We start from the raw sequence: 25,678 nt of genomic DNA, 5'->3' as shown, positions 1-25,678 counted from the left end.
ATGTTTTAGTCTCCAGTCCCCTAATCATCTTTGTTGCTCTTCTCTGTACTCTTTCTAGATTTCCTCCATCATCACCTCTGTTAATTACATATGCAGATTTTGTTCATTTGTTTTAGGAGCCCTGTCTTCTGTAGCAAACAATTAGGCCATAACAGAATTTTCATGCAGTCACTTAATTGCCACATGATAAGCCTCATGCCTGATTGTTAGTTGGCCATAGAAACAAAATAGGGATTTTGCCAATGTACAGTCTCCATGGTGCCTGGATTCACAATTACTCTATCAGAAGATATGGTTGCTAATGATAACTTCCTATGTCCTATAACAGCCCAACTGATTTCTCCCTCTTTGAAGCCATTACGTTGAGCTACAAATAAAGTCATCCAGTGTCTAAGCATTAACTTTCAGTAACATCTGCAACAACCAACATACTAACCAAGCCCACAGGTCAGCAGGATAGTGTTGCTATTACAAGCAATCTTCCTTCATGTCAGGGAGTGTAAATTAAAAACTCCGTATCTTTGTTTATCAGAGGTTGATGAACCGTGGTTCATCCGAAACATGGTACAAAACAAGTAAGGTAAAGAAAACCCGAAACATATTTACTATAACAACACTTTAATAAAAAAAACTCTTAACTGACTACATGTTCTGGCTTACCGAACAGCACAAAGAGAAGGAAGGGAAAAAACAAACAATTGTTTTTTTCTTTTATGCGCACGCAGTAGTAGAGACAGAGATTAAACCAAAGACATGTGCACACAATAGTAGAAACAAAGATTAAACCAAAGACATGCGCACGCAATAGTAGAGACAGAGATTAAACTAAAAAACATAGTTGGATATGTGACAAACACCATAGTTACAATGATAAGATAACAACATAGCTGGCAAAGAGCAAACTGCAACGTGCTTAGCTGACAAACACAAAAATGCAGTGACACTTCAGTCCCCAGTTACAACTACCTCTCATCTTTCCAACATTGATTCCAGCCCATAGGGCTTCCCACAATGAGCACATTCTCACAGCAGCAGAGCTGTCCTAGACCTGTTCTTGCATAACAGCTGGGAGCCTTTCTACTGCCAATCTTGTCTCTCAGCTATAGATAGCTTTGTTTAGAATCCATAGCTCACTCCATAGGAGCTCTTTGTGTTTTAGTTGGCACAGTGATAATTGTTGCAACAGCCTCTATATTACCAGGCCCCACAGTACTCCAGGCTGGTCAGCAATGAACCCAAGGCCTTTTATAAAGCCTCTCTAGCCTCCTCCAGTCTTTGTCACAATCCATGTGCAGCCATACAGCAGTCCATATTTCATCTTCTGGACCCGCAAGGTTCAAGAATTGGCAAAATTTCCACCTCTGGCTCCCCAGTCATATTTTATAAGCTATAAGAACATCATTGTGGCTGCTGTTCTATCCTTAATAATAATAAGTTGGAAGGGACCTTGGAGGTCATCTAGCCCAACCCCCTGCTCAGGCAGGAAACTCTATACCATTTCAGACAAGTGGCTGGCCAGTCTCTTCTTAAAAACTTCCAGTGTTGGAGCATTCACCACTTCTGGAGGCAGGTTGTTCCAGTGGTTAATTGTTCTAACGGGATGATTTTGAAATTCCAAGCATAGCCACAACTTTTATTTTCTCTAGGAACAGTAATTTCACAACAAAATGCATAGTGCTTCACTGTGCAGGACAGACTTAACTTTTGGATGCAGTCATCCATGCATCGTGCTTGCTTCAAATCCAGAAGATCTGTCAAATGGTTATGGGAATGACAAAACACTGAACATACAGCTTAGTGCAGCAGCTCCAGTGTGAAATCAGCTTCAGGCATTCTTTTGGCTGAATTCAGAAGCCAACTCCAGCTAACCAAATCTTCTATTCAAACATCAGGCCATCATCATCTAAATGGATCATTCTCCATTATGACTTTCTCCATACTGTTGTTTTCCTCCATATACTGTGCCTATCCCAAGGGGGACTGAATACTTTCTGAACGCACTGTTCCTATCTATTCTAATCGTCTTCACAAGTTGCCTTTTTGCAACTTACATTAATACTGGTCATAATGATGGGAATCATATTGCTACACATATTGTTTATCCATCAGACTTGAATCTAAAAAATGACTGCAAAAACGAGTCTGTAAGAGACTAGTTAAGAACACAGTTCTTTTGTCTTACCGATTGGCCAAAATGTTTTGTATCCACTTTTATCTGTGAAGTGTGATATGGTCTCACCATGGATTTCTATAAAAGCAGTAGTATATTAATTGATTATTTTCTTTCTTATCATTCCAGGGGTTGCCATTTTTATAGTAGCTACTATTTAGATATTTCCTTTGTGCTATCCTTTTCTAATCAGTGACAGCCCTAGGTGATTCCATAAGTGAAGTTTTTGTTTTTTTGTGCTAGAATACATCTTTTGCATTTTCTCATTTTGAACCACATTAAACATAAATATTAAACAAGTGTAAAGATTCACTTGAAGCTCTTCATTAACCCATTGTTTTCACCAGTCTGATTAGTTGGTATTATAAAGAAACTTGGCTACCTTCCTGTTCATTGCTAACTCCTGATTGCCCACAAATAAATGGCTCACCATTATATTGTATTATGCTGATGGGTATTGCTGCTCCAGCCCTTCTGATTTTAAACTTGGGGAGAGCACATTTAATTTATTTTGTGTACATAAAGTGCTGTAAATATTTTATGTTCAAATATACATCAAGATAGACATACAGGCACTGAAAACATAAGAACTAATGAATTCATATATGAAACTAATTAGTGTGATGCATTATTGCTGTCCTGGAATTTGTATACATCCTTCACTATAGGCATGTACCACAAATCCACAATGTGGTTGTATAATAAGATTTTATTATTAATCTGTTTATTAAATTCTGTTCCTATTAAGCACCAAAAAGACGCAGACCAGCTCGTTCAATATTTGATGGCTTTCGGGATTTCCAGACAGAAACTAGTAGGTATCTGTGGATAATTATATTCATATAATGTTTTGTTTCTTTTATGGTTTATGTCCAAGGCAGGGTAACAGTATAGGCCCCTTGGAACTTCAAACAATTTTAGTAAGGAAAATAAAATTTTAAAAAGCCATTGCTATATTCACACAGTAAATGCTTTATATTTCCATATGTGCAAGACATTGTTTTCCAAGGAAGTTATAATTTTTGAACTAACAACAATCTCTTTGTCAGTATAAGAAAATGTAGGTTTAGTTAGAAAAATCCCAGTTATGTACCGTTTGATTTCAGGAATTAAAAGCTAGACAGGCAAGTAAAAACGGCAGCAGTGGCAAGTTAATTTGATATTACAGTCAGAAAACTGGATGAAATTACCAGATATTGAGCCCTTTCTAATTATCTTAGTTTTTATTATGACTAGGATTTGAGAACCAGTTTAATCGCAGTAACTAACTTTTCGTGGGGTTCCACATTGAGAGAATCATTTCTCAAATTGATAAAAGGGCTGGAGTTATTGATGCATACCACCATCATTACATAATGCTTCCAGCAACCCTTCAATCCACTTTTATTGCAACAGCACAAATATATCAGCATTGGGTTTGCTGCTGTATATGTTTGAAAATCAACCACTCACCTACATTCCAATAAATATTGCTAACCAGAACTTGAAAGACTAATTACCTGATTTTGTTATTACCAGAAAGAAATCTGACACACATCTCTTGCCAGTAATAATCCTGACCAGTTGCTGAGTATCCCACATGAATCCAAGAAGAATATGAATGCCTTTTGCATTTTTCATCTGAAGCACTTTCACGAACTAATAAGCCAAACTACAATTTGACTTTTATATTAGTTTGTCAGTTGGGGCCTTGTATTAAATATTAACAAGAAAGAATAAGCTGAAAATTTAATTCCGTAATGACCAGAATCTTTAATCCAGTTATTTCAAAGGTTTCATTACATTGATATGAGCTCAAAAGAATCATTACATTGATCTGAGCAGGTTTATATATAATTATGAATAATTTTGGAATCAACCTGGTTAATTGTACGTAAATTAAGAGATAATTTTACAATCAATTTCTGTTATAGTACAAAAATATATTAATTTTCTAATGTTGAGTGGCACATTTACCCCACTTTTCATTAATGCAAAAAAAAGTGTCTCTTGTATTCAATCAAGGAAGAATCAGTCATCAATTATTCCATGCATATGCCTGAAAAATGGTTTTGTTCACTTAATGCCAAATTTTTTTACATTCAACCATATGTATAGAAACTTCACTTTAGCCTTATATTTGTAAACTGATTTTTCTGGTTTGTCTCCATATATAATGTTTAGTATTACCAGCACTCAACATCTGTAATAGTATATTTGTTTTGCTATTACTATTAAACAATTGAGTGTTTAATTAAGTGATGGAAGAAATAGTAACAATACATATTGGATAATAATAGCAAGTTCACAAATAATGATGAATCATTATAGTAGGAAACATAATGTGCTCTCATAGTTATGGTATGGTATTATATAACCTGGAATTGATTGAATGCTAGTGCAACAGTAAACCTAATGGAAGAGAATATATGAAATACAAGGAAACTATGGATGTACAGAACATCCATCCATCCACACTAATTGAGAAATGGCTAGTTTATTTATTTATTTGATTTATATACTGCCCTTCTGAGGGACTCAGGGCGGTGTACAGGGCAATTAAAATATAACATACAAAAGTTAAAAATAGATTAAATTAAATTTAGCCCCAAACAAAATAAATTAAATTATGAAATTTAAAACCCCAGTCCCTCAGTCCAGGCCGGCAAGCTCGAATAACTAGAGTTATTCTAGAGTTTCAACATAGCAACGAGGTAGCGGCTCTCATAACTTGAGGTAGATCAAGTACATGTTACAACCCAGACTTAAGGAGAACTGGAAGAACAAATGGATGCATAGCCAAACCTGCAATTGGACCATCACTACCATTCCCTCCATTATAGAGCACAACAGCTAATATGAGCCATAAGATCACGGATAAAGTAGCTATAGTCAACCTTTAAGACTAGTTAGCAAGGCTCAGTGGAGTACCATTTGGTAGTTTGTAGATGCCCTGACGACAATCTCTGCTATCACCATAACTCAAACCAATAAACTAGTATACACTTTGGTACTGTAATCCTTGAGATACTTAGCTACATGATTAAGAAGAACAATAGTGCCTGAATTCCTGAAAATGATATTGGAGGTTATATTCAAGGCAATTTGGTGAGAGATTAGTCAGCTGGTAGAAATACAAAAAGGTGTGAATATTAAGGATAAGACTCAGCCCTTAAAGTACTCCCAGCCGTCAAATGATTGCCCCCCCATCATGTGACTGCATCTCGAGTGCAGCCAGTCACCACATAACTGAGATTCACGATGGGTTTTGCTGCCTTTCTGGAATTTTTTTTTTGCCAATTTCATGCTAATGACCACTGCAAAAAAGATGACAACTTATGATCAGATTTCCAGTTCCAATTGCAGTCATATAGGACTGATGAAGTGGAACTATCAGTGAGTCACATAGCAGACATAGAGACTAGCTACAAGTATTTCAGTATCCTACAGTCACTTGGGAACCAAAGTGAAGAGGCAAGGAAGATAGCATCCAAATACCACTAAAGTATTAGATGGGTCTTAAAGAGCCAGCTTAATGGAAAGAATAAGATCCGTGTCATCAACATGTATGTCCTGTCAGCATAGTAAGTTGGCCAAAGGAGGACATGGAGACTGCTGATGTAAATTTATTTTATTACATTTATATACCGCCCTTTCCCTGAGGACTCAGGGCGGTTTACAGGGAGTTAAAAAACCAGCAATACAAAAGTTAAAACCAATTTAAAAAAGATTAAACTAACCCTGTGCAATTAAAACCCCGATTAAAATAAATTACTCCTCAGCCTGGGCCCGAGAGCTCAAAGAGCCAGGTCTTCAGGCCCCGGCGGAATGACCGGAGGTCGGGGGCAGTCCTCAGCTCCGCTGGCAGCTGGTTCCAGAGGGCAGGCGCCCCCACTGAGAAGGCCCTATCCCTGGGTGTCACCCGCCGGCAATCTCTTACCGGTGGGACCCTGAGCAGACCTTCCCTGTGGGAGCGCACTGGGCGAAGGGCATTTGATGCCGGCCAGAAGTTCTTCACAATGTATGGAGGTTTCCACTCCAAGTCCAATACCCAGAGAGTACACCAGCTGGAAAGGAGGCTGGCGGAGTCGGGTGAATGTCAGAACCATTGTCCTATATGAAACATATAGCATCCAGGATTGGGTCTATGACAATTTGCCACAGCCAACTCACTGTGGCCAACTCATCATGGCCAACTCGCTGCTGGACAATTTGTCACAGGACAACTCGTTGCGAGACAAAAGTTACACTAATATGAAAGAGATGATGAAAACGAATCAAAGGATGCAAAAGGAAGTACAGAATGAAATGTGAATTGTAAAAAACAAAATAATTTTAAATTTATTTTAAATAATTAAATAGAATTGTTAAATCGTCCTTCAGTGAATTGTCCTGCGGAGAGTTGGCCACAGTAAGTTGGCTGTGGAAAGTTGTCCCATTCCCAAAACGAGCTGCTGAGAAAATGAGGCAGGAGCAAAGATGGGAGGAAGTTCATGGAAAGGAAGTGCCATAGCAAGAAGACCCTGCATGGGATATGCTATAGAGAAATAGCTAAGGTGACAGACATTGGGTAATCCTACGAGTGGCTGGAAAGGGCTGTATTAAAGACAACAGTGAGGCACTGATCATAGCAGCATAAGAACATGCACTAAGTACCCAGATCCATAGAATCAGTAATATACCAAACCAGACAGGACCCAAGGTGCAGATTATGGAGAAAGCTATACAGGAGCATCTGCACAGTGAATGGACAACTGTCCCAAGTGCATTCTAGATCTTATATATAGGTAAAGGAGCATGTAAAGCATGTAAAGAAGGGCAAGAATTAGATGAAAGGGGTTCACACCTCACTTTTTAGAAACTAAGATTTTAATTACTGTATAACTATTTAAAAAAAGAGCTGGTTTATTATTAACCCATTGCTTTGTTATTAAAGGAAGGGAACAAAAAAAATCTGCCAGGGGGCCAAAAACAATAATTCTGTAATATTTAAATATTTGGTGAATATTTAAATTACAAATTTAGGAATGGAATATCTATTACTGAACAGGATGGTGGTGGTGATGATGATGATGATGATTTTTTCCAGATTTTTTTTTTTTGTGTGTGTGTGTGTGTGTGTGTGGAGAGAGAGAGAGAGAGAGAGAGAGAGAGAGAGAGAGAGAGAGAGAGAGAGAGACCAAACTAGTGAACATACCTAATATTCCTATTTTCCCTACAACAATTCTGTGAGGTAAGTCTGGCCTAGAGCCAGATTGTCGCCCAGTCAGCTTTCATGCCAAAAATGTATAAACATGTAATGGCTATTACTAAAAGATATTTAGTAGAAAGCTGATTTAGGCTAATCACAATAGTACAGTCACATTGCACTTGATGAAAATAACTGAATCTGCTCTTGTGAATATTCTGTTTTCTTTGTTTTTGTTTTGGGGCTCTACAGTTCGGCAGGAGCAAGAATTGAGAAATGGAGGAGCCATAGATAAGAAGCTCACTACCCTTGCAGATCTCTTCAGGCCGCCAATTGATTTGATGCATAAAGGAAGCTTTGAAACAGTAGGTCATTTTGATGCATTGAATATTGGATTGGCTTTGTTATAGCTGTGCATGTGCATGTGTAAATTATGTCATGATGATGTGTATAAACAATTCCAGCAATCTGTATTTTTATTATTGCAGTAGAGGAAGTTGCTTCTAATTAATAACTTCATCTGAGGAAGTAGCTTTTGACTATATCCATTAGTCCCATACTGTGTTCTCTCATACAGAAGTATTCAAGTAGAAGTTAGTAATTAAGAAATAGATTTGAATAATGTGACTTAAATGATCATTTTCTAATGACAACCTATATACATAAAATAAGGGTCTTTTTCTATCTTTAGGTTTAGAAATCTGTCATCAATCATTTCCTTTAATACATTTGTAGGAAGAATTATAATTCAATACTATATTATTGTATTCTACTATATTATTATATATTATGCTAATATAATTTGAATTATAATTATAATTAAAAAAGATACCACATTGCGTTCTTTACATTGCAAATTAAGCTCTATGGTATGACATGGTTGAGAAAGATTTTTATTGGAGAAAAATATTACCAAACTAAACAGTACTGGATTAGAATAGCCATTGATCTGTATAATAGTCAGTATAAAACAGAATCTTGAATTTTTGATTGTTCATTATTTACTATTTGATTAATAAACTTGGAACTGTAGGTTTGGACTTTGTAAATGGAAGAAAATCAATAGTTTGCTAAATTACTAATCTTTAAACCATTCCTTACGCTTCCTGGTGTTAATATATACTAAATGAACCTATTGAAAAAATTAAAAACTCTTGGAATTGAATTTACCAAAAAGGTCAGGACAGAAATAACTGATTTCCTACTGTAACAGTTTTCTTGTTTCTTTAATGGGGGAATAAAAATAAGTTTATTCAAAAGTAATACATTTTGTGCAGCATTTATATCTGAAAATAATGTCAAGCTTTTTATATCTTTTATTTGCATTTGAAGTCATTTTCAGAGTTATTTTTCCTATCAAGATTTGACTGATTGCCCTACACGCAGTGTACTATTTGCCTGCAAGCATACAATGAGGGAAAAAATTATTTGTTCATTTGCCCACTGACAAAGAAATGATCAGTCTATAATTGTAATGGTAGGTTTATTTTAACAGTGAGAGATAGAATAACAACAACAAAAAATCCAGAAAAACGCATTTCAAAAAAGTGATAAATTGATTTGCATTTTAATAAGTATTTGATCCCCTATCAATCAGCAAGATTTCTGGCTTCCAGGTGTCTTATACAGGTAACGAGCTGAGATTAGGCGCACTCTCTTAAAGGGATGGTCCTAATCTTAGCTTGTTACCTGTATAAAAGACACCTGTCCATAGAAGCAATCAATCAATCAATTAGGTTCCAAACTCTCCACCATGGCCAAGACCAAAGAGCTGTCCAAGGATGTCAGGGACAAGATTGTAGACCTACACAAGGCTGGAATGGGCTACAAGACCATCACCAAGCAGCTTTGTGTGATGGTGACAACGGTGCGATTATTCGCAAATGGGTGAAACACAAAATAACTTGTCAATCTCCCTCAGTCTTGGGCTCCATGAAAGATCTCAGCTCGTGAAGTTGCAGTGATCATGAGAACGGTGAGGAATCAGCCCAGAACTACACGGGAGGATCTTGTCAATGATCTCAAGGCAGCTGGGACCATAGTCACCAAGAAAACAATTGGTAGCAGACTACACCATGGAGGACTGAAATCGTGCGGTGCCTGCAAGGTTGCCAATTAACATCTGAATGATTCAGATGAAAGTGTTGTGGTCAGCTGAGACCAAAATCGAGCTCTTTGGCATCAACTCAGCTCACCGTGTTTGGAGGAGGAGGAGGAATGCTGCTTATGATCCCAAGAACACCATCCCCACCATCAAACATGAAGGTGGAAACATTATGCTTTGGGGATGTTTTTCTACTAAGGGGACAGGATAACTACCGCATCAAAGGGATGATGGACGGGGCCATGTACTGTCAAATCTTGGATGAGAACCTCCTTCCCTCAGCCAGGACGTTGGAAATGGGTCATGGATGGGTATTCCAGCATGACAATGACCCAAAACACATGGCCAAGTTAACAAAGGAGTGCCTTAAGAAAAAACACATTTAAGTTCCTGGAGTGGTCTAGTCAGTCTCCAGACCTTAATCCCATACAAAATCTGGGGAGGAGCTGAAGGTTCAAGCTGCCAAACGTCAGCCTCGAAACCTTAATGACTTGGAGAGGATCTGCAAAGAGGAGTGGGACAAAATCCCTCCTGAGATGTGTGCAAATGTGGTGGCCAACTACAAGAAAGGTCTGGCCTCTGTGATTGCCAACAAGGGTTTTGCCACCAAGTACTAAGTCATATTTTGCAAAGGGGTCAAATACTTATTTCACTCATTAAAATGCAAATCAGTTTATAACTTTTTTGAAATGCGTTTTTTTTTGTTGTTGTTCTGTCTTTCACTGTTAAAATAAACCTACCATTAAAATTATAGACGGATCATTTCTTTGTCAGTGGGCAAATGTACAAAATGAGCAGGGGATCAAATAATTTTTTCCCTCACTGTATCCTAAATCCGGAGTAGAATTGTTTTTTATTTAATAATATGCGGTCTTTTAACAATTTTGTACAGGAAGTCCTTGACTTACAGCAGTTCATTTAGTGACCGTTCAAAGTTTAAAGTGGCATTGAAAAAAGTGGCTTATGACCGTTGTTCACACTTACGACCTTTGCAGCATCCCCATGATCATGTAGTCAAAATTCAGATGCTTGGCAACTGATGCATATTTATGATTGTTGATGTGTCCGAAAGTCATGTGATCACCTTTTGCAACCTGACAAGCAAATTCAATGGGGAAGACAGATTCATTTAACAACCATGTTCAGGGGTCGGCAACCTCGGCTCTTTTATGACTCGTGGACTTCAACTCCCAGAATTCCTGAGCCAGCTATGCTGGCTCAGGAATTCTGGGAGTTGAAGTCCACGAGTCATAAAAGAGCCGAGGTTGCCGACCCCTGACCATGTTAGTAATTTAAGAACTGCCATGATTCACCTAACAAATGTCTCACTTAACAACATAAATTTTGGGCTCAGTTGTGATCATAAATCAATGACTACCTGTAGTTTACCATTAACCAAGTTAGATATAGGAACTTTACTTATCATAATAGACCTTTTTCTCCCCATACACACGTACATGCATACTCATTGCTCTGTTCCCTTCTGTATTAAGGAACATTGTGGAAAGTGCAGAAAAAAAGTAGAATGTAGTAAACAAAATAACAGGAGTTAAGTGAAAAGGGAAGGAATCACTCTATCTCCTCCTAATATTTATTCTTGCCAGCTCTCCTAGCTTCCACATCTGTACATGCATTCCTTTTTCAGTCTTTCCTTTCAAATCATTTGCTCTTCCTTCATTATTGAAAAATAACGTTACTGCATACAAGAAGTTGTATTTTTACAGACATTCACTTCTGTAACAAAGCTTCTCACAAAGGTAAACCATTATGATGGGTGTTTTATATGTTAGAGTGCTTGAACAGTTTTGAGAAGCCATAAATTGTGGCTTAAGACTAAAGGTTTTATACTTTATAGTCTGGTTTAAATATATATCAGCAGTCACTATACTAGTGTTCAACTTACAGTATTAAGCTTTCAAGAATTTTTTTCTAGGGCAGGGGGTCAGATTTTAAGCTTGGTCAATGTATATCTGTTCATTATTGTTATCCTATATGCAATTAAAAGTTTAACTCATAGGGAAATGAAACTGTATAAGTGTTTCATTAAAAATACATTCATGGCACATAATTTAGCTTCTTTTAACCAGTGTAAGAAAGTAGAATCCTCATTTACCTTCTGAGTTAAACTAAAATATTTTAATTAAACTATAAACACCAGGTTGTAGATTTAACACAACTATCAAGTTTGTGTTAAATTCTGCAATTGCTTTATTATATTGATATTTGTTTATTATTGCTACTTATTTATTAAGCCTTCTGTTTCTTCTAAAAATGGTTAACTTACTTGACAGATTTATATATAGTTTTATGAGTGTAATAAAGCCAGATAAGTGAAACTATATAAAAAAATATTGCGGTGTAGAAAAAAGCTAGATATAAAAGGCATTTGCCTTATTTAGTTTCCTTTTCTAGAGCAGTAAATAGAGCTATGTAGCTGTTGTGCAATCCCACTAAAAGGTGTGGTTGCTTTAAGAGTTGGAGACAGTACTATGTTTTATTCCACTGAACATTCTGAAGCATCTTTGAATTAGCATCTTTGAATTATTTCCATAGTATGGGAGAACCCAATAAAACGTATATTGAATTCTTTGAATGCTACAGCTATTTTGGATAAACATAAAACATATTTTAGTTCCATTTTTATGTCATGCTGCATAACTTAGTCCACTATAAGTTTTATAAGCAAGTCCCAAAGGTGTTTTTCCTTGAAAACATTTCGCTTCTTATCCAAGAAGCTTCTTCAGTTTATAAGCAAGATTTGTTATCTTGAATTCATATGTCAAATTCAAATACATTAAAAAAAGAATCAGCCATATTAAGCATGTTGAGAAAATGTCAATATCAATAGGGAGGCAATGTATTTACTAAATCAACTGTTTTATAATTTTAAGACAAATCATAAAAATACTGATACCTTTAGTTGATAATGTGCATTTTTGAGATTTTCTAAATATGGTTATATTATAATGCATTTATCATACATTTCATTGATTTAACTAATGAAGAAGATCAGACCTTTTACTATTATGGTGCTGATTTACTCCAATACCTGGTCAGTTGATTAACATCCTGGATCAATATGTTATATTGTAATCCTAATGCGAGTATCTATTCTGAGGCAATTCTCTTAAAATATTTCTTCAGATGTTCAAGTAGTTTCCGGCATGTTGGCATTTTAATTGTCATAGTAGGTATTAGTGAAAAATATACATCTCTTAATCTCCAATACAGAATAAAATTACTGAGAAGAAATATTTCCTTTTTAATTCAAGAAAAGAGTTTATTCACGTAACTTTAACTGTAGAATGGTTATTTTTCCATCACCAAAAATTAGAAAAATTAGAATACCAATTTACATATTAACAGCAATTTAAATATTACTAAAACTATAATAAAAACAGAGTAACTTTAATGCTGGTTTTTATTTAACTTATAGTATGTCTCGCCATTTATAAATTCTATTTAAATAATTAGTTGTCAAAATAAAACAAATCTATATCACTGATCCATTAATTAATTAAAATACTATAAACAAAAAATTGTTAAACTAATAAATACTTAGTTTTTAACATTTTAACCTAAACAATCAAGTATAAAACTGAAAACCCTGAAAACTTTCACGCTTATTTTTATGCACATTTTTCCATGAGTGAAAGAAAGGATCTCATTGGTGCTTGGGTCTTGCAAAGATATTACGGAATATAATTATAAAATGAAGTTTGAACTGGAAGTGTACACACAATTTATACATATTTACTTGTAAATTTTTCAAAAGCAATATATAAGATTATTATAAGATTATATAAATTTTGTCTTTCAATCAAAGTGGCTGTTCAAATTATCTTCCTCCAATAATAAATCAACCTATTTATATTTATTTGGCACTGAAATGTCTCCACTACAATATTGTTTTAGTGGTTGACCTGAGAAAGTTGTTTTGTTGTAAAATCCTAGTGAAAACTGTGTTCTATATTGCTTTATTTCAATATAGGTGAGTGCTTCTGTGTCCATTGTGGTGCTTATTCGGTGGCCAATGGATCAGATATTTCACTTTTTAAAAGTGAAATCTTATTTTCCAATATGCATAGTCAAAAAGGGGTACTCATGAATCTATGTTTCTTTTCATAACTAATTAAACTCATGAGTAAATTTCCTTTAAGGAAATCCCAATTGTCCTAGTTATTTAGGAAATATGACCATTCCAATTTTTGATATAGCACTCTTTTTTTCAACAGGTATGACAATTCAGCGATCAGAATTACATTCTTGATCAAACTCCTACATTAACTTGCAACCAACCAATCAGGCAATGCCAGCTTTGAGACTCAAACCAGTAAGATCTCTTCCTGCAACTTCAAACCCTGCCACCTCCCCCACTTGCAATCTGGTCAACAAAAAGTTCACCAATAATACTACAATATAACATATATGAATGAATGGTAAATTAGAGGAAATGAATAGTTGAACAACAATCTATCAAGAATCTTAATCCTAATCTGCCAAATTTATTTTGTCTGTTGAATCAGATAATCTGCTTTGTAATCAGATCAATGCAACTCATTCCATATTTTCTTCTAAATGTTTTATTCATTTATTTCCCTTTTTTCCAATCAGTTTTGGAATTAAAGAAAGTTTATTTTCCTAACTCTCTCTCTTTGGCATGTTAACACTCATCGGTCTGAGATTACCAATGTGTAATCTTGATATGACAAGTTAACCTGCAGAGACTTCTAACCCTGCACGCTGCTTGTCATGCTTGTTCGTGTATTACACTGTTGAGTCCTGGTAGAACTTAACAAATAAAAAAGGGTTTTATAAAAGCCTAGAACAATAAATAGAAGCCATCATTGCTGGCATTGTTTCTTAAAAAAAATTCTTTTTTGGCTAATGTTCTTAATGTTTTGTTTGTCTTCAGGCCAAGGAGTGTGGTCAAATGCAGAACAAGTGGCTCATGATTAATATACAGAATGTGCAAGATTTTGCCTGTCAGTGTCTCAATCGTGATGTTTGGAGCAATGATGCTGTAAAAAATATTATCCGGGAACACTTCATTTTTTGGCAGGTATAAAGGCATTGTTTTCAGTTTAACTAAAAAATTAGAAACAGCCAGTATTTATTTGATATTTACTCTGGCCTTATCCGTATCATATTTTGTATCAGATTTTATTAACAAATGCTAAATTGCTTTAATATTCAAATGTTTTCAAGAATTTTAAATGAACCTTCTTGACTCTTGTACAGGTATACCATGACAGTGAGGAAGGACAAAGATATATACAATTCTATAAATTGGGAGATTTCCCTTATGTGTCTATCCTGGACCCCAGGACAGGTAAGAAGAGGAAAAAAAAGGCTGAAAGCATATTAACTCTGAATTGTGTTCTTACATAATACAATAAACAATGTCATTGGTTTAACAAGGGAAGGACTATAGTTTCCATGTTTGCCGGCAAGATTTCCAGTCTATATCAGATGAACATGATCAGGTATAATAGGTTTAATGTTTACATTTAATGTTAAATTTAATATTCTTGTTTGCTTTGTCTATGATATTTTAAATCCATTTTAATATAGTTGGCCATTGTGATACTTAGGATTAAGAGCTTCTAATTAGCCATTGGTATTTTTTTTACTTATTCGCAATATTTCTTGCCTCTACAGAATCAATAAAAAATTAAAACAACATCTGTGATGATTTTGGTCTAAGATTTCAGTTATTGAAGTACAATTGTTATTTTTAACAGGGCAGAAACTAGTGGAATGGCATCAATTAGATGTAACTTCTTTTTTGGACCAAGTGACTGGGTTCCTAGGTGAACATGGACAACTGGACGGACATTCCACCAGCCCTCCCCAGAAACGTACTCGCTCAGTAAGCATAATGACAAAAACAGTATATTTTTCATTCTTAATAAGAAATAAAAGTATATGGCGCCTTTCTCTTCCCCTCTCACTGTCTCAAAATAATGTGTTTTAAAGTAACTCATCTTTTTGTTTTGTGTTATGATTGATTGATTAGGAGAGCTTAATTGATGCGAGTGAAGATAGCCAGTTGGAAGCTGCAATCAGGGCATCATTACAGGAAACGCATTTTGACTCTGAACAAATCAAGCAGGAAAGCAGATCAGATGAAGAGTCCGAATCAGAGCTTTTCTCTGGAAGTGAGGAGTTTATTTCTGTTTGTGGTTCTGATGATGATGAGCCAGAAAGTTCTGCCAAATCTAGAAAATCTCCACACAAGGATTTGGGATGTAGAAAAGAGGAAGGCAGAAAGCCTCAGCCTGAACCAAGAACTGAACCCGAGATGATCATAAACCACAGGGGACTGTCATCTTCTGTAGATTCGGGAGTGCTAGAAGAAACTGGAACTAAGCCAGAAGATTTACAGAAGGAACCAAGCCTGAATGGTAAGCATGGTTCCTGTCACTTAGTCAATTTCAGAACTTTACAAAAGTCTCATCAAGAAATCTTTACCAAAGAGTATTTCTTTCTTTCTGCTGCACTTAATAAACTGAATGAACCTAAGTAGTAAACAAGTATAAACCTGGCTAAACAGTTCATAATCTACATGAGGGATTAAAAATTTGTTCTTTTGTGGAAGTTGGTAAAAAATAACCTCCAGCATCATCTCCATTGGTAACTAGCTGGATATGCTGGGAATTATACTTTCAATGATGAAAAGTAATATGTATTGTTCAATCAAAACATATATAACTTGATTGGTGTAACAAATTGATAAAAGTGTTGTGCATACTAAGATGTATAATTTTATGTGACTCTACGACACTGCCATGAATCATTATTCAGCTGAAGGTTTTCTTTATAGGGGATAGTATTTTTTTTAATTTCAGTAACTTCGCATAATTGTTTCTTTGTCAGGACAGTATTATAATCCAAACTAGGCTTTCAACCTTAATACATTTATCAACCATAGTATATTGTTAAGTTATTGGAAGGTTAGATTACGAAGCTAATGGAGAAGGCTTTGGAAAAAGTGATAGTTGAGTCCCTCTTAAATGGCATATTTGTTTATGTATTACTTTGGACAGTTCATGAATTCTTTTCTGATATTTTTTCAGTTTCTAAATTGGAACCTCCCTTCCTCCCTGGTTGTTAGGAGTCAGGTGGCCTCTAAATTTGACTAAATAAATAAAAGGTTTTCAATTGGTAGTCACCTAGGGGATACAGAGAGAAGTTGGGAATTTGATGTTTGTGCCATATTTGACTTTCTACCTAAAAATAATGTGATATATGTTAACAGCAAATGCAAGCTTATAGCAATCCTTGAAGAAAAAAATACATTATTAGCATATTTGCACAACTGTTGTGAAAGAACCACATTTCATCTAATGAGAAAGAGTTTAGGTTTCCTTTTAAAAAATGGAGGTGGTATCACTTAAACTAACACTGGAAACAACTCTTAAGAAAGACAGTCAGATGGAGAAAGAAGCCCAGTGTGTGATAATAACTATCAGAATTGAGTGATATAGCAGGTGCTAAAACTCACTTTTCACATTTTAGAAGATAAAACAAACTCTTAACATTGAGGGGAAGAATAAGAGGCACTTCATATTGGGAGATAGGGTGGTAGTTCCTTAAATACCAGAAAGAATGTGGTTTTGTCCCATTAGAAAACAAAAAGAAGAATCAGAATAATTGAGGATCAAAACAAATATATGCTGGTTGTAGCCATTAACTTGTCAAGTGTGCTGTCTGTGAATAAATATAAAGGATATGACAGCAAATCCCAAGCATTATCAAATCCACCGACAGTAATCTCTTCCTGCTAATATATGTGATATAAATCATATAATAGTAATCTTTATTGATTAGCCTGTGGGCCATATCAAGGTGCAGAGTTCCAAACATGTTATACTAAAAATGCAGTTTTTAAAAACAATTTAGAATGGAATTAGTATATAATTTAGGATAAACTAGAAATAAAATACTATTTTAAATCAAAATGGGATAAAGTACATTTTTAAAATAAATTAGAATCAAATACGGCAATTTAAGATGTAGATAAATAAAATATGATAAAATTATATTTCACTGTCACTCCTACAATCTAGCCCAATCAGTCTCACATATGCCGATCTCAGCCAAACCATTTTGCTCAGGTATTGTGCTGTGCTAAATGTAATTTTCAAATTCTGGCCGCACATAAGGTAAGTTATTTTGATATGGAGGTCCCAATGGGTTATTTGTTTAGTGTATAGGCCAAGGTACCTGTCTCTCACCCTCTTATACAGGGAGCAGTGAAATAGGATGTGAGCCAGGTCCTCAACCTCTGCTGCTCCTCAGATGCAGAGATGTTCATTATAGGGTATAGAGCAGGGGTGTCAAACTCAATTTCATTGAGGGCCGCATCAGCATTGCGGTTGCCCTCAGGGGGCCGGGTGGGCGTGGCCAGGGTGGGCATGGCCTACTGGGTGGGCGTGGCTAGAGTGTGTATGACCTACTGGGTGGGCATGGCCAGCTCTACATCGTTCGCATCAAGGGTGCCTATGGGGGCCTGGGCAGGAGTGGGACAGATCTGAGGGTCTCTGGCAGAAGGAGGGTCTCTGGGCCAGGGCCAAGGCAGTGGGGGCCGTTCCCTCACTGTTTCCAGGATGGCTTCGTGGGCCACATGAAACCACTTCGCGGGCCGGATCTGGCCCCCGGGTCTTGTGTTTGACATGTCTGGTATAGAGTGTGTACAATAATTGAAGGGTAAAAAAAATCCATTCCCACTTAAAATAAGCAGAAAAAGGAATAAAAATGATAAATACTCTTCTTGGTCTTTGCTACTGCCTGTGCAACCTAGGGGAAAACATGCATGACACCTTTCAAAAGCAAAACAGGCATGAATCTGTAGTGATGGGAGAGTTTAATTGTATCAACATCTGTTGAGAGACATTGTTTTAGTGACAAATGGAGCTTCGCTCATGCGTGCGAGTGTCCGCTGTTCATGCAAATGGAGCTGTGTGCCCAAATGCATGTGCCTGCCGCTTGCACAGCCTAGTTCCAAATGGGCCGCAGCCCAGGGGTTGGGTACCCCTGTTTTAATGAGCCAAAAAGTATTTTTCCAGTTGATTATTTAGGATTTTTTTTCATTATACAATAATCTTTCTAGGTTTGAGGAGTGATCACTAATCAGCCCCGTAAATCTGACATTTTCAAAAGATTTTTTTAAATTCATTTGTTTTCTACTAAACCTTATTATGTGGTGGTTATTTCATTATCAAAGTAATAAAGGCAAAAACTAAATGCAGTTGTACTTAGCATTTAACTTTTTTTATCAGGACCAAAAGCACAACTAATGTTAAGATATCCAGATGGGAAAAGGGAACAGATTTCCTTGCCTGAACAAGCTAAGCTTCTGGTATGTAGAAATAATTAAAACTTCAAGATAGATACAGTTCTTGTTTTAGTATTTACCCATTTCTCACCTATGTATATGTGTATTAAATATGTATGCTTCAGTTTGTTAAGCTCTAATTTTGATGAATCTAACAATATATAGGAACTATTATTGTATTTCAAGATTTGCTATTTGGAAGTTAGTTTGTATTCTTGTTTATCTTATAGAATATTAAAAGTGAAAATAAAATTCAGATTTTAAAAAATGCAAAAAATAAGACCATAAACAGTGTCCTACTATATCAGATCCTGGCCCATCTAATCTAGCAGTCTGTTCTCACAGTGGACTACCAACTTGCACAATGAAGCGCAGCAATTGGAGGCAGTTACACTGTCATTAAGGCTAGTGGCCATTGATCCTCAAGACTTCCATGAATTGATCCAACCCTTTATGAAGTCAACCAAGCTGATAGCCAGTACCACATCTTGCAAAAATATAATAACCTTCATTCATGGACTATTTTGCATTTCTATTCAGCGAAATACCAAGGTGATTTTTACTTTTTAAAAACAACAATAAAAACAGGTGTACAAAGCTTCCCATTTTGGGTTGTAAATGTCCCACAGAATCCCTATGTTAACACAAAACTTCAACCATGTCCTTCCACTTCTGCCACCTGTCCCCACCACTACCCCACTTTAAAAATCAAAAGTAAAACAGCAGACTTGCTGCAGAAAGATTGCTCAACCCCATTCCTGGATAGGAAATATAGGAATCTATGAACATATATATATGTTTTCTGAGGTTTTCGCGGGTGTTTGTATGTGGATCTTTGGTTATTCGGGTTTTTCCCCGCGTAGAACTAAAGGTGTAGGCGCAACATTTCGACGGAATCCCATCCGTCATCATCAGGCTGGTGGCTTTAGCTTCCTTCTTCTGGGAGAATATATATATGTATGTATGTACATATATATGTATGTATGTATGTAGTGTGTGTGTGTGTGTGTGTGTGTGTGTGTGTGTGTGTGTATGTGAAAACATGCTCGTCTTGTATGAATCTCTATGGGCAGTTGATGAAACTTCTTTATATTTTTATTCAGCCAAAGGACAGAAAGTATTAAAAAAGTGTGTGATTTATTTTGTATCTCTCAAACTGTGCTTTCCCCAGTGCTCTTCACATGGTGTACATAGATCCCAAACTATTGCCTATCTATAGTGGTCATAAAGGGGAAGAATAAATTCTGTCAATTTACTAAAATTATTTACAGAGTAGAACTGCAGAGATTCATTTACTGATGTGCTGATTCACTAAAGTCTTTTGAAAATTATCCCAAATATATCATTTCATATTTCAAACAGAATCAACAAACAATTGTATACAAACAATATTATAAACAATACTTTTTCTATTGCTTAACTGAACACCCTTCAAGTCTTTCCCAATTTCTTTAACTTCATACAACTGTATGTATACAAATAGTTTGTGCTGATATATCCTCCACTAACAAATGCTACATTGTTTTAATACCACGTGTTGTGTATCTCTGCAGGCTCTCATCCGACATGTACAGTCCAAAGGATACCCCAATGAACGTTTTGAACTCCTCACCAACTTTCCCCGGAGGAAACTCTCCCATCTGGACTATAACATCACATTGCAGGAAGCTGGTCTTTGTCCACAAGAAACTGTGTTTGTTCAGGAAAGGAATTAATTTTCTCCCTTGTCATCTTCACCTACAGTACTAAGTAGTACATACGCAGAATTGAAAACAGGCAGCCATTTGCTGATTTCTCTTTCTTCCCATTCTGTATGATATTCTCAGTAAGTGAACAAAATGCAATTGGCAGAAAAGGGTCATTTGGTATTGATGCTGGAAGAAAGCTTATGTGTTCAGTAGTTTGTTGCTGTTTCAAAATAAAGTTGCCGATACATCCAGCATGCTGCAGAAGAGAACACCAAGAGCAAGAATAATTTTCTTCCCCTGAGAAAAAGAAATCTTTTTCATTTTTCAAAGATCATATAACCAGGCATTAAGGAATTCTTCAGACAGCCATGTCAATATATGCAATCTACCTTTATGGAAGAGATTTTGTGTTTCCAATTGACATGTGCATTGTTTGGTTTTCAGCATGTGTTCTTTTTCCTTGGGTTCCACATGTTCTGAAATCAGAATGCTTCCTATACTGCTGCTGGTTGCATGTAATAAAATGTCACACATTTATTGTGCACAGGCTTTTTAGGAAAGAAGCATAGGTTTTAATGACTATGTGAAGAGATTTTGTGTTTTGGCTACAAGTCAAGGAAAAAAACAAATGATGTGCTAGATTCATTGCCCAAGTAACCTTTCATAAATCATTTACTTTGCAAAAGGGACTGTAGAATGTGGAACATGAAAGTGTCTATTTTAAATTGATTTGTATGTACTGCTTTTGTTAGAGAGAAATGTCGTAATAAAAATAATAGATGTACTTAGTGGTATAAAGTTGCCTTGTGTAACCCAGAACTGCAGGCTTCCTCCTTTTCACAGTTAAAATTGTAGACAGGGAATTGATTTCTCTTCTTTTTTCCCCAAAATGTTACCAGCAGTGAAACATTCATAGAGGTTAAATATAAAACGTATAAAACCTCTTCTTAAGGTTTTCGTTCACTATTCTGCCATTTGGATGTTTTTCCTACTGACATTTAGTGAATGTGCACAGATTCTGGGCTCCAAGCAAGCATTTTTTTTCAGTAATTTTAAAATATTTTTGATGAATAATTGAATTTAATTAAGTTAATAAAATTTAAAGTACAAAGCAGTAAACATGGTTTCCCAACAATAAATAACGGTTTGAAACAAATAAATAGCTGCTTGCCATCATTTGTTCTAAATGGCCAAAAAATTATAGATGTGCTCCAGATTTTATACAATGGCAGTTGAGTGTTGGATCATTTTGGATCTGGTAATATTTGGTGTTAAACTAGTAGGATGGGTTGTATTGCCATTACATTTAATTGATCCAAGTATGTGAATTTAAGGATTAAAGATACTTATACTGCATTGTAGAATGAAAACATTTCCCTGCTTAGTTTTTTTTCCTGTACAGATAGATACTAGTAACAGATGTAAGACAAATGTAGCATCGATTAATAAGTGTTTTATACATAGGCCATAATTGCTTTTATGTTCAAAACCATGCAGCTATTGTGTTCCTAAATTAATGGAGACCCAGCAATATACTGAGTAACAAATCTAGCTTTAAATATAAAATGTTTTTGAAAATTGATGCCTACAAACATTTGAGACATAGGTAAAAAGAACAGTGAAGGTTGATGCTGTAGTTAGTATTATCTGTTAAAATTTATCTAGACATTTGTATCAAATATTGTCTACTGTTGCTCTTTTTTTTTTACCATCTTTCATCCTTTATTTTTCCTTCAATTTTCTTGTGACCTTTCCTTCTGCCTTACCTTTCAGAAATCTTTTAAAGTTCTTGATCTGCTCTAAAAAGCTGTTCCTATCTGTATATGAGCTGTGTGATGTTTCATCCAAACTAATAACTTGTTTACTCATACATTTATCCTATACAGAACTCTGGAAATGTTTGTAAAAGTTCCATATGCTTGGATAGGCTCAGGTGTCAGTAGCTGTCCTGCAAAAGTTCAGAACAAGATCTGCATTTTCTGCCGTATTTAAAGAAAATCTTTAAAAGCCTGCAGTATGATCCTTATTTTAATCAGTTTGCTAAACTCATTAGCAGTTTATAAACTACTGGAAAAACGGCAGTGGCAATAGCCATAAGCCATTAAACTGTATTTTTTAAGTCTTTCAACACAAATATAATTTCTTCCTTGTTCAGTAGTTTATACCAATTTAACTCAGCTCCCATCCCACCCCAAATCCATGTAGGTATCAATTAGTAATTTATATCAGGGCCTCGTATACAAACTTTTATTCCCCACTGCTGAGCATAAGGATGTAACAATATTTATGCCAGAAGAGCTTTTCTGGAGAAAGATTTCTACAGTTACTATAAAAAGAGACACCTTTGGATTTGCCTTGTCCTGCACCTAATCATAAACCTATGAATCACTTTGTTTTACTCTTGTTTTATTACAGCAGCAAAAGTAGATCGGATCTTTTCTCAGAATTCTTGCACTTAATGTTGGCATTGCCTTTAATGGAAAGTGCTTTCATACATATTTGGAGCAGTTCTCAAAATTCCCTGAAATTGTACCCGTTATTTTGGTAGAACATTATTTGATCATTAGAGGTCAGATTTCATACCCACTGTTATCCATGAGGCAAACAGAATGTTGCATAAGCTTAGTAGCAGGGGAAAATGTACCCTAGAAATTGCAGCCTGCCCTCTTGTGTGATTTGCTGTTTTTGCCTTGCCTTGCCAATTGCTTTAGCCAGCCTCCACTTCCCCTGAAGAAGGCTGCCCAATTCAGATAATAAAGACCCTCCTATAATACAACCCAAAAGATTTCTGGCCTAGTACTGCTGAGTATGCTAGAGATTAGGTAAGCAGCAAGCTTGTTTGTACACGTCTGCTACTTCCCTTATCAAAATCTATAAAAAGTGTGAATGGCATGTTCGGAGTGGAGCTGATTCAAGCACAGAAACCAGGATAACGGCAAAAAAATTCATTTAATCAACATTTACTTAATTTTTCATATCTTTATCTTACATATCTTCGCATTTATTGATTTTTATTCCTATCCTTAAAATAGTCTGGGAGTTGAATCATGGCAACTGGATTTCTTTTTGGTTTGAAACCTTTCGCTGCTCGTCCAAGTAGATTCTTCAGTCTGAAGAAAAGTAATTTAGCAAAATATCCTTAAAATATTTAGCAGAGTAGCTGAAGGCCTTATGTATGGTGGTTCTAAGATATTCTGAGAAGGGGAGAACTGTAGAAAGTGTCTTCCAAGCGGAAAAGCAGCACATAAATCTTAAATTAGGAACAAAATTGTTATAATTGGATAATTTAAAAGTTATTGTTACTATCATTTTTACAGGTTTTTGTTTTAAAGCTTACTGTTCAAGGAATATGGATATGAATTATGTAAAAGATGTGAATCCATGCCTGATTCTAGATTGTCCTCTGTTGTCTCTAGACCTAAACATCATTCTATCTTATGTAAAAAAAAATTATACTGTTATTTCTAGAGACAATTTTTAGCAAAAAACGAATAGAACCTATTGGGGGTCTAGTATTTCAGTCCGATTTTAGTTTGCTATTGAAGCAGATTAGTGGTCACAGAGAACTTTGAAAGGATCTTTGGAGGACTAGCACTCCCACACACACAACACACACACAAAACTAAACAACAAAGCATTGCTGGTAGTTGGAGTTTAGGGAGTGTCTAATGCAATCAATTGATAACAATGTTTGATATGGACAAGCCTACCATCTGCAAAATCATTTGAGATTACCTCTTCATTGTCATTTTCTCACTTTTAAATATGTGGTATTGCTGCTGGTGTAATATTAGAAGGTGAATTCAAAAGGCATTCCAAAATCTTAAAACGAAAGTTTTATCTGGAGAAATTGAGATATTAATATTATCAACATTTAAGTTTGGAGGATGTGATTTGGATTCTGATAAAATTATGGTTCCTTCAAAACATTAACTTTTTAAAGTTGGATTGCTAGCTTTATATTGTCATAACTTGAGCTATGTAAAACTGTTGTCTACACTGTTAATAGCCATTTCTTTTAATTATGACATAATTTTAAAATGAGCGGGGGAAGAGATTTCACTTGCTGTGATGAGAACGATCAAACTCAAGGCAACCTCTGATCTATATGTACAACTGCTGCATTTTTATAAATATGTGTAAATGTCCTTCCTAATGTAATATTTTGATCCTGAAAATAAATCAGACATTTTCACTATTTAGTCTGTTTGGTGTGTGTGTGGAATGGGGGATAGAGAAGGGAGGGAGGAAGGAAGGAAGACTTTCTGCAGTGGAGGGGGAGGTTTGTTGAAAATAAAATCAGGATATTACACCAAATCAAATCTCTTCTACACCTACAACTAAGAAATAGTTGTGATTTCAGCACAGTGTCTTAAGGTGTTTTTTTAACCAGATGCTAATAAGTATATAATTAGTAAATGCATATGCCGAATAAATGTTCTATGATTCAATTCACTTGGTTACTTTTAGATATCAAAACTTAAAATCTATGTAGCATAAGCATTTCACCTATGCTAATCCATAATTGTCCCAGAACTGGAAAAAAGCTATTCTGAGAGCAGATAGTTCACCATCTGTAATTCTTCATAGGATTATTTTTACAATAGCATTTGCCCTATTAACAAAATTTAGCAAAATCTTTTTTAAGAGATGTAGGGCAAAGGAGCACTAAAATTCAAACCAACATGAAACACACAATGTATCTTAGACTTCTCTCTTAATCCTCTAGTGCAGGTATGTTACTACAAAAATAAAAATCGGGCTCAGATTAAAGGGTAATTTCATTGTGCCATACTTGTATGTGAGAATGGTATATAAGAAATAAGCCAATCCAAATTGAATCTTATGTATCACTCAATCATTTTGGTTTGAAAGTAAAAGTTTTCAGATTTTCCTATCATACAAGCTTCAAATTTGCAAATGAGATTTGAAGAGTCATGATGAATACTAAAACTGTAACAAAGCACTGATTCAAGGACTAATTATAATTTTAATTCTTATGCAATATTTACAAGATTTATTATGTCAGCAGACTCGGAAGAAGAACTAGTTACCACCCACTACTTTTCCAGAAACAACTCATTTATATAGTTTTCTGGTCATATAAAATCTGTTCATACTTTATAGAGCCTCTAAATTCCCAGCCGCTGTGAATTATTGTCCCTCAAGTCCAACACATTGAGAGTTGCATTGTGGAAGGCTGCATTAA

The 25,678-nt window shown here is 35.5% G+C and overlaps 1 protein-coding gene across 3 annotated transcripts in view; it reads left to right on the top strand.

Annotated features, from left to right (window-relative positions):
- The window catches only part of UBXN7 (UBX domain protein 7), a 31,016-nt gene extending 6,349 nt beyond the window's left edge, over window positions 1-24,667 (top strand). For 2 of the 3 annotated variants that reach the window (XM_083363364.1, XM_083363365.1), the window contains exons 4-12: window positions 2,919-2,984; window positions 7,590-7,702; window positions 14,357-14,503; window positions 14,683-14,773; window positions 15,186-15,313; window positions 15,461-15,848; window positions 18,726-18,805; window positions 19,127-19,333; window positions 20,335-24,667. In XM_083363364.1, coding sequence (XP_083219490.1) covers window positions 2,919-2,984; window positions 7,590-7,702; window positions 14,357-14,503; window positions 14,683-14,773; window positions 15,186-15,313; window positions 15,461-15,848; window positions 18,726-18,805; window positions 19,127-19,333; window positions 20,335-20,496 — 1,382 coding nt within the window. In that variant the 3' untranslated portion in view covers window positions 20,497-24,667. The remainder of the gene's footprint in view (window positions 1-2,918; window positions 2,985-7,589; window positions 7,703-14,356; window positions 14,504-14,682; window positions 14,774-15,185; window positions 15,314-15,460; window positions 15,849-18,725; window positions 18,806-19,126; window positions 19,334-20,334) is intronic. The other variant, XM_083363366.1, reaches the window with a different exon arrangement.
- Window positions 24,668-25,678: the final 1,011 nt, after the last annotated feature.

This window comes from Vipera ursinii (assembly GCF_947247035.1).
Source record: "Vipera ursinii genome assembly, chromosome: 5".
Taxonomy (NCBI): Eukaryota; Metazoa; Chordata; class Lepidosauria; order Squamata; family Viperidae; genus Vipera; species Vipera ursinii.
Note: the sequence above shows the minus strand (reverse complement) of the source record. Positions and strands in the feature narration are given on the sequence as shown.